The sequence below is a fragment of the Gymnogyps californianus genome, chromosome 25 (assembly GCF_018139145.2).
Source record: "Gymnogyps californianus isolate 813 chromosome 25, ASM1813914v2, whole genome shotgun sequence".
Classification (NCBI taxonomy): Eukaryota; Metazoa; Chordata; class Aves; order Accipitriformes; family Cathartidae; genus Gymnogyps; species Gymnogyps californianus.
Window position 1 is genome coordinate 604597 of NC_059495.1, and position 14447 is coordinate 619043.

The 14447-nt window shown below is 49.7% G+C and overlaps 1 protein-coding gene across 1 annotated transcript in view; it reads right to left on the bottom strand.

Annotated features, from left to right (window-relative positions):
* Window positions 1-14447, bottom strand: part of CADM1 (cell adhesion molecule 1) — a 167670-nt gene that overhangs the window by 11896 nt on the left and 141327 nt on the right. The window contains exon 9 of the mRNA XM_050910834.1: window positions 5267-5299. Coding sequence (XP_050766791.1) covers window positions 5267-5299 — 33 coding nt within the window. The remainder of the gene's footprint in view (window positions 1-5266; window positions 5300-14447) is intronic.

The window sequence follows — 14447 nt, forward strand, 5'->3', positions numbered from 1 at the left end:
ATCTTCCGCAAAAAAAATCTGACAAAAACTACTTTTTTGATTTTTCCCAAATCTGATGCATTTACGGAAAAAGTATCTATCCTCAAAGCTGATAAAGCAGTTAGGCGAGACACACGCTCGTGACCACAAAGGGCAGCTCACGCTGGCTGTACAGCCGTCAGTTCCTATTTCGTTTGGGAGTTTGGGAAGGTGTCGGGGGCTCCAGGGGAGGACACAGCATCTAGTTGCGTGAACTTCTCAGCACAGGTTACAGGGCAAACCGGTGTCTGGAGGTCACAGAGATCTACTTAAAGGAGGGACAGTACAGCGTTGCTATTGAAGGCTGGTACTGGCGAGAACTTACTCTTGCTGCGGGCTGCTAAAGCAAATGCGTTCTCGAAGAAAAAAAAAAAAAAAAACCCAAAAAACGTATTTCCCATGAAGAGACACCACCGTCACCGGTCATTTGGAAACCTGGCATCGTAAGCTCGCAGACTGCTAAAAAAGCTGACTGTCTTTTGAACAGCAAAGATGTTAATGCAGTACAGTCGATGGTGCAGACTGTCCCTTACTGGAAAGCAGCAAGCAACACATATATATATATGTATGTAGCTCACTAAAAATTGAACTCCTTTTCAGCGACTGTTTTTTAAATATGTCAAGTCAGCTGGAAGCTACAGTCGGAATTATCTGCTACGTGGGAAGCCGTTTAGATTAATAGGAAGAATCTTGTTTGTGTGCCGCTCTTGGATTTCAGGGAGCCCCCTTTTTCGACTATAATACGATATATAAATATAATTACAGTTGCCTCACAGAAGCGTTGGACACGCAAACCCGGGCTCGGAAGAGGAGCCATGCAACTTTTCCCTCTCCAGAATTGCTTCTGTAGAGTCTTCCCTTTCACTTAAAAGGAACTACATTTCTCAATAATGAAAAAGGGCAACGTTGCATTTTTTATGAAGCAAAAAAATCTTTTGCAAAAGAAAATTTAACAATTCAACAATTCAGTTTCTACCGGCACCTGGTACACTTAGAAATGCCACCGAGCAGTCTTAAAACCTGTTGTGAGGCATTTTAAATACGTGGTAAATTACTTCTTGATTTTTCTCATTAAACTTTCATATCAGCTATTAAAGCCCCTTCTTTTCACTTCTGATCAGAATGAATTCAAAGTCTGCTGCGACTCCGGTTAAATAACTGAAAGCTAACTTTTCACTCGGCTACCGCTTCCCCGTCGAATGATAAATCTTAAGCGGGCGAGCCGAGCCGAGCCGAGCCGAGCCGTGTCTCCTGCAGCCTGACCCAGGTGTCTGAACAATGACACGAGCACGGCGGTTATTTACGGGTTTCTATCGACAGAGCAATGCTTTGTACCGCTTCCTAGGCTACCTCCAATTTTGAAGGAAAAGACAATTTCACTTTTGTATCAAGCTGTAAATAACCAATTAGGGATTCTCTTTTATGCTGCGTGTGCCGCGGCACTGCACAGAAGTCTTAACGTGTGCTGAGAGCTTTGTGATGTTTTATTCAATTGCCCCCAGGACTGGATCTGTAAAATGTATTTAGGAATGTATTTACTATTAGTTGCACTTTTAAGTAGGGCATTTCCAAGGGGAAAAAAAGGCAGTTGGACAGGCGGAGCCGCTTGGTAACGTTCACGCAGAAAGCACCGAGGCTTTTCCCTCGCACGCCGCTGCGTTCGGCGAGATCTGCGAGCCGACTAGCGCTCTGGCACGGCTGAGCTTTTGGCTTCAGACAAGCAAAACTCAGAGACTGGGCGCTGCCGGAAAAAGCAACACGAGCTTAGCACAGCCGTGTTCGACGTTCTTGCACAAAAACCTGCTAAGGCAGTAATTAAAAATTTGTATGGGCCTTCGGGGAAGAATTTCCAGCTTATAAAACAATTTACCTGCTGTATTACGGGCAAGGTATTTTCTTGTCACTCTTCATTCACGATTGGGATGTTTTCGTTATTTTAACCTTCGCTCCAGACTTCCTGCTTTGCCAGCTTCAGAAGAGACTTTTTTCACCCTACCTTTTCATGAGGATGAGCAGCAGCTCTGCCCGTGCCGAGGCAGCAGCGCCTCGGCTCTGCCCCGGCGGGGGAGCCGGAAAGCAACTCCGAGCCTCCCCATCGCCGGGCGTACCTACGTACACGCAGGGCTGCCCCAAGGCGGCTACGCAGCAAGCGGAACGCGTTGCAACGGGCACGGCCCGCGGTCTTGAAAAATCATCCAGGAGCTCTTTCAGCTCCTTGCTGACGACAGGGCGGGGTCAAAATTTGGGGGAAAAAAAAAAAGCGGCGAAACGCAAGTCATCGCTTTCGCTGTAGCAAAAGACCATCATGTATAAGGTCATGGCTGCTTATACATGTCCTGCTTGTGCAGGGGGCAAACCAGGAGCCGGGCCATCTCGCCCGAAGGGTTCCTCAAAGGGCAGCAGCCCCGCACGGGCCGAGCTCCCCGGCCTGCCGAGGAGCGACGGCGGCTGGGCAATCAAAAACTCGCACGTTGATTTTGAGGGGGAGAAGGGCAGGAGAGAAGAAAAGAAAGGGCATGGCAGAAAACGGGCTTTCTTTCCAGGTTCAGCGGTGGCAGACTCTCAGAGACGTTACTCTCCCGGCTCCGCCAAGGTCTGCCCGTATTTCAGCCGCAAATAGGCAGGGAACTGCGATTTCGGCCCCGCTGGCACCCTGACACCATGGAGGGCAAAATGAGAGGGAAGGGGGGCTTAAGCTCGGTAAACCCGGCTTAGTGCGGTGCAGCAGAAGCACAAGCCTTCCTGCCGGCCATGACCATGCTGTTATTGGAGTTCTGGCAATGAACAGTGCAGAGAAAGGAGAAAGTGCATCAGAAAATTTACAGTTAAGCTCTCAGTTTTCAACAAAAGAGTTAACAACGTTCGTGCTTTGAGCCACTCATGCATCGCTGCCGTCAACTCCATTCCAGAAGGAAGCAGGAATGGCAGGGGCTTTGCTACCGCTTTTACATGCACACACATACAGGACTCCTTTCCCCCCCCCAGTCCTCTAGGATACACTCCAAAAAATTAAATGACTCAAAAATCCTTTCCCCGATTGAAGCGTTGTGCTGGTTCCACGCTAGCCTTACATTTCGTTTTCTTTGCTATCAATCTCTTTTTTGGGTTCTTTTTGTATTTTTTTTTTCTCTCTTTTTTTCTCTTTTGGTTTTATTTTTTCTTCCCCCAATTCATTTGAAATCGTTTTTGGAGAAAATCCATTTGGCTGTAGTTCATGCCCATGCATTTCTAGTCATTCACAGACATGCTCACTCCCATTGGACATTGGTAAGAACAAATGGCCAACATACAGAAACACCTGGTATACTCCATACACACTCCAGCAACACAAGCTTGGAAAGAAATCCCAGAGTCTTCACGGGAAAAGCACCCCACGAGGGCAAGCGCAGGGGAGTTCAGTACAAACCGGCTGGGTTTTAAGGCAGGAAAGTTTGTGGCAGCTCATTTGAGCGGGATCGCTTGTCATTTCGGCTGTCAGGCTCCTCGCGGCAGCAGTCCTCCCCCACAGAGGTGGAAATATTCAGAGGTCGTCCTGGAGCTAAAAACACGCTTTCTGCGGCTTTCCCCACTAGACGTCAAAACGACGAAAGCCATCGGGAATTGCATTAAAGAAAGGGGCGAGGGCCGCTCGGCTGCAACCCCGCAGCTCTGCCTTCGGCGACGGTCCTGAGCCTTCCCGGCTCGCCTTCCCGCCCGAGACCAATGCAAGCTGCGCGTCAGAAAAGGCTCACCGAGACATCCAGAAATGACCTCAGAAAATCATGACCCTTTCTCAGCGAATTCTGGTACTAAAGGCAGAGTATCTTGGCCGAACTGGAGTAGGGCTGAAGACTCTGTACTGGCCGCCCTCCCTACGCTCTGCCTCAAAGCGCTGCTAAAGCGGGACACCTTGGAACCACACCGGCACGGTACCAAGTGCTCGCTCCGACCAGAATCAAGGGGGCTAGAGAGTAAAAAGGGGACGGAGTCTTCAGAGTCAGCTCTTCGAGGCTTGCCCCATGGCTTAACGACGGGGCGACTGACATTTTGCCTTCATCCGACCTGCACGAGTGTTAGCGCAGTGCAGGACGAGACGTCACCTGGACTTTTACTACCTTGCCATGACTTTCATTGCCGTAGCTACAAAATTACCGATGTTGAATCTGGGCGTTAAACGTCCACAGGGAGACCGGCAATGTCGAGAAAACAGGAGCACGCCTGAAGGCTTCTGATTTTTGTGTCGAGTGGGAAAACGCGTCCAAGTAGGTACGTTATTTGGGACAAGAACTGCACGTCCCTCCACTTGACATGGGGCATCGCTACTTAACCACCACTTTACTCAGTCCTCCCTCTACCACCGCCCAGGATACGCCTCGTTGGAAGGAGGCAGGAAAAGGAGGTTGTTCTGCACTGCAGATTTCGGTCAATAAAAGAAACAGTCGAGTAACCGGAGTTAAAAGAAACTAAAATAGCAAACTCAAATGCGGATTAGCCTTAATTAAAATTGTCAGAGGTTTTGGTTCTTTAGCTGAAAAGGGAGCTCGTGCCAAAAACCGGTATGCTCAACTTCCAGTCTGAAGCGACTATTTAGGCTCGCTTTGAAAATGTAGGAAGCTAAGGAAGCTGTCAAGCTGTTAGCTAGACTGCCTTGAGCAGATGAGAAGGGTTAGTTTGCTAGACTGCTATGCCGATAGGGAAGTGTTGCTATTTGTTTTCCAGATCTCCTTCTGCAGTGCAATAATGCAAACTTCACTGCTGACCTCCGAGGCGAGCGCTCCTCGGCGCAGCATCCCCAGAATACCAAACGCTGCCCCACGCCGGCGGACTCGCCGGACGCGCTGTCTTACAGGCTCCACACGAAAGAAAAAACACTTGAGATTTCAAGCACCTCTTAAAAAATTAAGTTTGAATTCCTGTTTTCAAAAGCCGCGTTTCTTTTTCATGCGTGAAGCGATTACCCCGGTAATCGAGATGAGCGGAGAAGCGCTCGCTTCCTCGGCGCTGCTCGCGCACGGACGCCGTTTCCACGGGGCTCGGGGGATCGGTGCTTGCCCGGCACTGGAACAACCGGCTGCGAAGCTCACAACAGAAATGACAAGAGCAGACAGACTTTCCAGCCTTAAAAACTGTGTCATATTTACGAGATCCGTCCACCTGAAACACGGTTTTCCCTTGAAGACTACGTTTCCCTTTTTTGCCTCCCCTTCCCAGGCTTGTCTTGCCACTCAGCAGCGCTGAGAAATAAGATAAACAGGAATGTGATACCAACCGTGAACTGCCGGTTCTGTCGTCGCCGTTGTGTCTACACACGGGAACAGAGGATTGGAGGAAGGGAAGAAACAGGAGGAACAGCATGCAAAAAAAGGGAAAATGGAAAAAATGGAACAGATAATATATGAGCAAGCTTTCAAAGAACATTGCGTGACAAGCAATAATCAAATGAAAGGCAAAAAGCATTTGAAGTGAGTTGCACTGTTTAGAAGACATGCCTCCAGTTCAAAAGCTATGAGCCTGAGGAAAACAGTAAATTTTGCTTTTTCCAGGACCTTGCCAGAACAATTACTGGTGGTTGCAAAGTCAGGGGAACAGGAGGAGATGGGGGAGAACGCCGACACCAACGCTTTAGTTGCTAAGGACCAAAACAGAAGCTCAAGACCAGGACAGAGAGCCGGCGCTTGGAAAAGAGTTTTTACGCATTCAAACATTGCCTTCACCGAAGCGCTACGGGCCCGGGCCTGATCCGCTCCCACCTCTTCTCCTCCTGCGTCCAACGCAGGGACCCTCCGAGCGCGCCAGTACACGGCACAGCCTCGGAACCCAGACCGTTGCAGAGGTGGCGAGCAAATGCTCACAAGGGACTGCTAGAAATCTCAACATCTCGCGCTGACGGCGTGAGCGGCCCTCTGCCTCGGCTACACCGAACCGCGCGCCTGGGAGACGCGCCGTTCTTTCAGCGTCAAACATGTTGCTCTAGAATTGGCAAACGCAGATGGACGTTACCAGTGCCTCCACTGCAACAGTTAACTGGTTAACAGTTACCGGTAATTAAAATGCAGCGGAGCTTTTTCGGGCGTTACTCTGAAGCTGACTTTACTCCACACGTATCACACACCACTGGAAATTTCTTGGGGGTTGCTGCCTGGCCGACGGAGAGGTGCTGCACCTCCTCACGGCTGCTTGCCACAGGCAACTGTAAGGACTGGCCCAAACCTGAAGGCTTTTGCTGACACTGTCCTACGCTATTTCCTCTACGCCAACAGGTCGAAATCATATTTACTCACATTATCCAAATTACTGGCTGGCTTAGTTGTTGAAAGTCATTTACTTCTCATCTACGTATTCTGTGGTGTTGGTTGCTCGCTTTAGCGGGCTGGCTCCTCACAGCAGAGCTGTAACTCTGCAAATCCCTGCCGACAGCCTCGAGCCGACGGCAGAGCCTAGGTGCCGCACAACTCTCCTCGGTTCGATGCAGGCAATGTTTAAATGAATAAAATCGTACGTGCAAGCGTAGAGAAGCGCTCTACTGCGTATTTCTGCAAACCAGCCCGGAGCTTGAGTTTTGTAGCAACGACAGACGATTCACATTGGCGTTTCCCCTCATTAACATGCTGTCCGGAGAACCCCGGGACGGGCAGTCCTCCTGCACGTTCAGAGGCAGCAGTGGAAAAAAGAGGACCCGTTCCTTTCCAATTTAGCTGAGGACAGCCCAGGTCTGAATTTCTGAAGCACCGGTGAAGACAAGAATCATACAAGGATTACACAATACTTACAGATACAAGGTCTACAGGCTTTAATTATGAAAGCAAAACAAATAAACCCTGCACAATTGAACAAACTGCACCAAGATTTGCATAACAGATTACCAAGCCGTCATTAGCCTGTTTCCACTGCCAACGTACACTGTTCTCGTCTTGGCAATCAAAGCTAACGCACGCTTAAAGATGCTAGCGCTTGTTCTCCTGCTGGGAGCTCTGGTGGAGGCTGCAAGGGAAGCCTTCCAAAGCGAAAAGGAGAACAAGAGCGGGGCTTTTCTTTGTTTTCGGGTAGCAATCCCCAAACGATGCCTCGTTTTAACCAAGCAAATGGTGAAGGGGAAAATGGTGGTGAAGGTGGGGGGAAAGTTGTTGTTTAGAAAGGGTCGTAAAACTGAGTATTAATTCCTGAGATAGCATCTTGGCATCTATATAAGTGGTCTCAATTTACTGTCTTCCTGAAACAAAAAAAGTTACGTCAGCTTTTACGCTAAATAGAGAATCTGCTGAAAGCAAACTTGTATTCACGTGCTGGAAGAGATATTAGTCAAGAAACAGTGCAAACTGGACAGTGCATCTCGCTTCCCCGTCTGGGGACAGAGACCAACAGGTTACAAAAAATGAAGTTCTCAAGCGGTTGTAAGTGCGAACAAATATCCAAGTCAAACAACATGTTGGCTGCAGCTGGAATGACAAAGTTATGATTAGCAAATGGTTTGGATGGTTGCAATAGGAAACACAGACCAGTTAAAGTTTAGAATGAGTTCTCTGGAAGTCCTTTTCAATCTCAGAGTCTTCTTCGAGAAGAAGGATTGTTGTATACACACAGTGCTCCGAAGAGGAATAATCTCACGTTAAAGTAAAGCCAAGAATGCCCCCCGACACAGGCACACTACTACAGCAGTTGCGCGGCAAAGGAGAGAAAAATCGTCGCCGTTGCTTTGGTAGGGAAGTAATGAATACATGTGAAACTGTGCGTACACCAAACTCCACCGCTGTTCTGCCTTACGTAGGAAGGAACATCCCCGGCCCTGCAATGCTGCTGCCGCTGCTAAGACAAGCTATAATTTTAAGACGGATTGGCTAACTTTAAACACGCTTCCCTGAATTCCACGGAGGTGCCGTTGACTTCTACTTCGCTTTCAAGAATAGCCATGTTTCTACACCAGAGCAGACATACAGCACCCCAGAGATTAGGCTTCTGCCCCACGTCCTGGAAGAAAAATCATCTCTTCTCCTCAAATATGGACCAACAAGAAAGTCCTTGATATGTTTCTGACTTCACTAAGGTTGAACGAAGCCAAGAAAGGCTTTGCCATCACCAAAAAGCACCGTTCCGGTCCTGCGCCATAGGTGTGACGAGCAGTCACACAATCATAGATCGGTTTGGGTTGGAAGGGACCTTCAAGATCACCTAATCGCACAAAGCTGATGCTTACCATTGAAAAGGCTAAGTTGGTGCTGAAAAAAGGCTGTTGTACAAGATGCGGCCGAGCAGAGGACGTAGAAAGCGCATAAACAAAGAGGCTCAGCGGGGTACTTTCCATCTTAAGACAAAGGCTTCTCTTCCCGATTCTAATCGGTAAGACGACAAAATTTGCTGCATGGGGAGAAGTAAAACAATGCAGTGGTCTTTCAAAATCTACGTGTACGTAAATTCACCAGAGGACCGGTTTATAATTAAAGAAGGTATCCAAGAACGGAACCACCGGCCTCTGTAAAGCTGCACATTTCACTCAGTCGGGATTTCTTTTTAGCATTGGTCATAAGAACAGAGTTTAGCGCGGCCGGCTCTCCAACGAAGACACTAACACACATCGTCTTGCGATGCGGATGGTGTTACCTGCCAGCTAAGAAAACTCGGACGACACCCAAGTTTTAGGCACTCACCGCTTCATTAGGCAGCTACACAAGCGTGCGCACACACATATATATACACACATATTTATAAAATTACTGCATGAAGGCATCTGGGCCGCATTTAGTTGAGTTACGAGCTCCGTCGCTAAGCCTCCTCGTTTTTTCAAATGGATTCTCTCCAACTTCAAACTGTTTGCGGAGTGTGACAGACTGTGCCCTTTAAACTCGCCCGTAATTAGTCCACAGCCTCAAACAGAACGAGCACGATGGCAGAATATTAAAAGCCCAGCAGTAAAATTAAATTCACCAACTTGAATGCTTGAGCTGCAGTGCTGCTGCCTTACAGAAGCACGTGATACACTGGAGCTGAAAAACAGCCCGCTATTGTAAAGAGGATTACAACAGCACATCATCAAAATAATGGCAAAACGCACTTTTTTTTTTTTTTTAACATTTAAAGAGGTATTAGTAAGTATAGATACCCATTCAAAATATTGCTTTTTAAATTGCTTTCTGACCTGAAAACAAAAGCCAATCTGATCACTGACTTGCGGAGCTCTTACTCTTCCTGATTTTCCAGACTACTTCACATTCACTGACCGGGGCGAGCATGGATTCCTTCACGTCGCCGTTTTCACGGCAGCCTTAGGGACCAGCGTGCAGTCTTACAAACTGGATTTCGGCTTTGTTTCAGCTCCTTAAGGCTCGTACAGAGCCCTACAAACATCCCCGTCATTCCCACTGTCCAAGCACGTGTTGGACATCGGCGGAGACGTTACACCTCGACACACGGCGAGAGCGCGCTCCGAGGGGCAGAGGAGCTGGAAAAAACCCACAGGGTGCCAAAGCACAGCAGCCCTCTCCCTCGCTAAGCGCTCCTCGAAGGATGGATGAAAATGTACTCTGCATGATGATACTCCATGATGATCCTCCGTAAAGCGATTCCAGCTTGCGCTGAAAGCTTTTGTGTACGGGCGTGTTGCAACGCACCCCAGAGACAGTTTGATTTGCGGACCAGATGTTTCACAAAAATAATCACAATCTGTATGGAAGTTGCGTGTGACAAGAACAAAAACAGTCCGAAATTAGCGCCGCAGCTCCGGCTACGCCTTTTCATGCTTTCCCATACAGATCTGCGAGGATTTTGGTTTTATTTAAACCCCAACCTCGTGAACGTCATACCTGCCCACAGTTTCACGCAGAAGCCCACAACACGCTGCGCGGGCAGGGGTGTTCGCTCCCACCGCTCTGCTGAAACCGAGAAGACCTGGGTTCAGACGGTGGCCCGCCAGGCTGCCAGACATCGTACAAACCCCACACGAGTCCCGACCTCTTCGGTGCTCTCCCCACCGCCAGCCCGTGTCGCCCGATAGGGGACATCTCCTCTGCCCAGCTCCCTCTGCCCTCGCTCTCCTAAACAGACACGTTTTCTGCCCAGCAAAACGATGGCTCCTGCACCGCCTACGCTGCGTCACCACCGGTAACAGCAGACGTGACAGTACCGTGTCTGCTACTGACTGGACACGGTACTAAAAGACTGAACTGTATTTCATTTTATCTTCTGTAACAGGCCTGTCAGCTACTCTCTCTTCCTTTATTCCCCTTAATGCGGTCACATCCTGGATGAAAATGTCAGAAGAGCGCAGCATCGTCTTTAAATTAACTTGACATTTTACCAGGGACATGCAGAAGCTTCAACGGAAAGCAAAAGTTAAATAATAAATAATCTGGGGGAACAAATGACTGGGCCGAGTCCCGGCACGGTGGCATCAAGCACCTGGACACGCTGCAAGCTGGCGGCGACGCAGGAGTGCCCGGCGGCTCTCGCCGACCTGCCCGTCTCCCTCTGTGCTGCGTGGGCATCTCCAAAGGGCCGCTCGGAACAGCGGGGAGAGAAAGCTACGAAAGAGCCCCGACAGCCGGGCCGGAGCTGACCACCACCATCCGCCGTCGATTTGGCTGGGGAACAAAGGCGTTGCCTAGTTATGATGAAAATCCACGCGAACGTCACCAGCAGCAGCAACACGCACAAGCGGCCATACCCGGCTAGATGCAAAGCCTGCGGTTCTGCTGGTACGTATGTACTTGAGTAATCCCCACGCTGCCTCTTCACCTCCCACAAACCTATACTGCAAGGTAATTTCAGCAAAGAATGACTGTTACTGCGTTCTTCCCGCCCACCACCACCTCGGATTGCTGTCGAATAAACCCCATGCAACAACAGGTTGTCACACAACCAGCTGTAATCAGAAAAGAACAAACTTCTGCCGAGGATAAAATCATCATTTTCCTGATTGCGAGGAAGTTTTCTGGCGTGTGAATTCACGCTTTGAAAACCTGCTACGCTCTTTCTTCTCCAAGGGCGTCAGATCTCCATGCGTTGTTATTATTATGATTGCTGGGGTAGCGAAGATGACACAAAAGTGCGGTTTTCCGCCCAGAACGAGCAGCCGGCCAGCCTTCGCCAAGCAGACGCTCAAGCCCTCCGCCCCACTCCAGCGCGTGGACACACGGGCGAGAAGAGAGCTCGGCTGCTGCCGGGACCTTGGTCGAGGCGTGCTATTCAGACTCGGTATCGACCAACAGCTCCCGCTTCGGAGCTCGCCGACTTCTGAACGCCCTCAGGTCAAACGGAGCTGGCTCGCTCCTGCTTGTAACAATCCCCAGCCCCAAGAAGGAACAGCGAGCGTTTCCGCAGCACAGGCGCGGTGCTTTCCAACCGAGCTCACTGGGGAGGCTTGAGCGTCTCGGGGAATTCTTCAGCTAAAACCACTGCCTGCAATGTTTCAGCCCCCTGAACACCCCCCCCCCTTCCCCGCTACCGTACACCCCAAGGGATCAGTGGGGTTTAAACTACGGTCTAAAATGGCATTAAAGAGAGGCCGTAGTGGCATCGGCCAGCTTGCCATTAATACTGCTGCAAGATGGGCAGCGGGGGCTTTGCAGAATCAGTAGCATCCAATGCGAGGCTTGAAACACCGGTAACGTGCACGCGTGCCGCACGCCCAGGTCTCCACCGAAACTGTTGCCAAGACACCTGCGTGATCCATCTGCAGAGAAAGTGTGATAAATGCAAATTTGCATGTACAAATAATACTGTAGATCCCGGGGTGCGGAGGTGTATGTGCTAAGCAAGACCAGAAGGCAGCAAAATGATGCTTGAAAAAGGCAGGCTAAAATGCTCGCTCCGCACTGTGCCCAAAGACGAGGGCTTTGCTCTTATTAAGAACCTTTATCTCCCAGGAAACAACAGCTGTCCAAAACCAGCATTTCAAGGAACGACTCGAGGGGTAATTCAAATTATGCAGTTTGCTCTGCTGTATCATATTGTATATCTTAATGAACAAAGCCACAAGGACAATCTGAACTGATAAAAAAGGGCTTGCCAGCGATAACAGCTGAAACACCAAAGGATGGTCGGAATATCAATGCAGTTGGAGGATATACGAAAAAGATCAAACTGTCACGCAGGAAATCTTTTCAAGCACCTACACCGAAGCAAAGCAACAGTGACAGAGGAAAAGCTTTAAAGGTCGTGCTGTTTTGGAAACTCTACCACTGCTCAGCTTTTCCTTCCCCTGGAAAAAAGCAGCAGGTTGGCTTTTCAGAGATCTTCCCCAAAACCTCCCTGCCGTAAAACCGCTTTATCGGCTCAGCGGGCCTTTGTAGGTCAAGCCTACAGCAGCAGCGATCCAAGCTTTGGACGTGTCGAGCAAGAGGGGGCCGAGACAGGGACCCTGCGCTCTAGGCAAGGACTTGGGCGGTCTGGGGAGGGACCGGGAGCACATGGGGGAGCACGCTGCACCCCGCAAGCGTGGGGAGGAACGACCGTGCTCCGTCATACGCCTGCACGGCGCATTACCTGTCCTCTCCCATTTGCTGCACCTACCGCTCTGGCTCGTATTTGCTGAGCAGCGTCTATCACCCCTCACAGATAAACTCGCTGGGACAGGATTGCGTTTTCCATGTCGTGTCGGAACACGTTTGGAGCAGAAATCCTGCGCGTAAGCAAGTAAAAAAGATGTCTGTCATCGGAACCTGCACAAAAGGAGTAACTCATCATGCACGTGGAGTAGCAAATGCAGCCCTTTGAGATCGTTCTGTTGGAGAGTTTTAGTAGGGGAAAAGGAATCCAGAACAAGTTACCTCCAATAACTCAAAAGGACGACTTTCAAGAATATGATTTTCTAGGGGCAGCTGCTAGAGATGACGGCATGGCTACAACCTGAGCTTTGGACACAGAAACTGTTCCAGTGCAGGTCTCTCTCTCTCCCCCCCCCCCCCCTTTTTTTTTTTAAATTAAAGCAAGACAATTGTTTTTCAGAACTACTCTCTGGTTTCAGGGGACATGAACCGGGCCAGCATTATACAAGAAGCAGGGGGAAAAAGGCAGAATAAAATAGATTTCAAGTCCCCCTCATCCTAAGGAATGGCTTTCAACCCGGCTGGCTGGCAGACGACTCGCGCCCAGCCTGCCAGCGGAGACAAGAAACACCCCGTCCGCTACCAAAGCACTTACATCACACTAAAGTAGTATTTCAGCGTTTTGGTGATGATGGGAATTAAGATCTCAGCTGTCTCTTGAGGCTTTAAAAAGTGTTTCAACACTGCTATGCTATGTAATTCTAGAGATTATGTTAATTTGACCTAATTTTTTCCAGCTACAAAGTCTCTTAACTATTGAAGAGCAGAAGTTTCTGCAGCTTCATACTGCCTGGAAAACACACACATGCACGTCTCTGCACAAAGAAGGGAGGCGAAGCCTCAGCTCTTCTTTGTGGGAAAAGCACACTGAACGGGTGGGCAGAAGATGTGAAGACACACATCAAGAAGACTCAGCGTTAGATCGGTGTCAGGGAAGGATATAAAAATCTCTTATCAGCATTAACCAATCTTTTTCCTACGTATCGTGAGCAGCAACTGCTGGAATCAGGGAACGATATTACATTTTCATTACGTTTCTAGCCTCTTCAGCAGTTCAAAGCCAACACAGAAAGACGTCAAGGAGGCGATGGAGACCCACCCGGGTTTTGCCAACGGGATGTCAGCAAGCTTTGGGTGTCAGATCTCATCATTGCAAACAAAGGCGAGAGAAAAACGCAGGACAGCCACGCGCTCCTGCTCCCAAGGTACTTCTGCTAGGCTGATAAACAAGCAACCCACAACTCTGCTCGTACAGGAAATAACGAGCTGCCGGCCAAGGCATCTTTGTGCGCGTCTAAGCGTTCTTCAACGCAGTCGGGACCTCCCCACAGAGCGGCACCCTCACAAAGGGCAGTGCTGATCCTCAGGGCAGCGGTTTGCTCCGACCCAAAGTTACTGAGGAGAAATGGCCGGGAGAACGTCACGCCAGCAGATCCTCCCTTCCTGGAAGACCATCATCCCTTCGCCTCCATGTTCAAAGCAAACCTGCAGGAAGACTTCAGGAGTGATTTCTTACAGCTAGAGACAGGGACGCAAGAAGCACCACGCAGCTGTAGCTGTGAGGGTGCTGAGCGAGCAGCTCCTGGGCATCGCCGACTCATCGGCAAGGCAGAAACCCTGCTGGGGCCACTACCAAACCCCGGCAAGACAACAGCGGCAGCTAGACCGCAGCTACGCCCGAAATCAGCTCGGAGAGGAGGCTTGGCGTTAGCCCTTTCTGACCTCAGGAACCACCCACCTCCCCTTCTGACTTGCAATACCAAAAAGCTAGGAAACTACTGCGGAGGAGAGCCTAGAGGCTACCGAAAATTCACAAACAGGTTGCGACGCTTGCAGCGGAAGAGCAAAGGACAAACCCGCTATTCGTTATGAACAACCGCTACTCGGGAGCCCGAAACGGCAGGTGAGGATAGC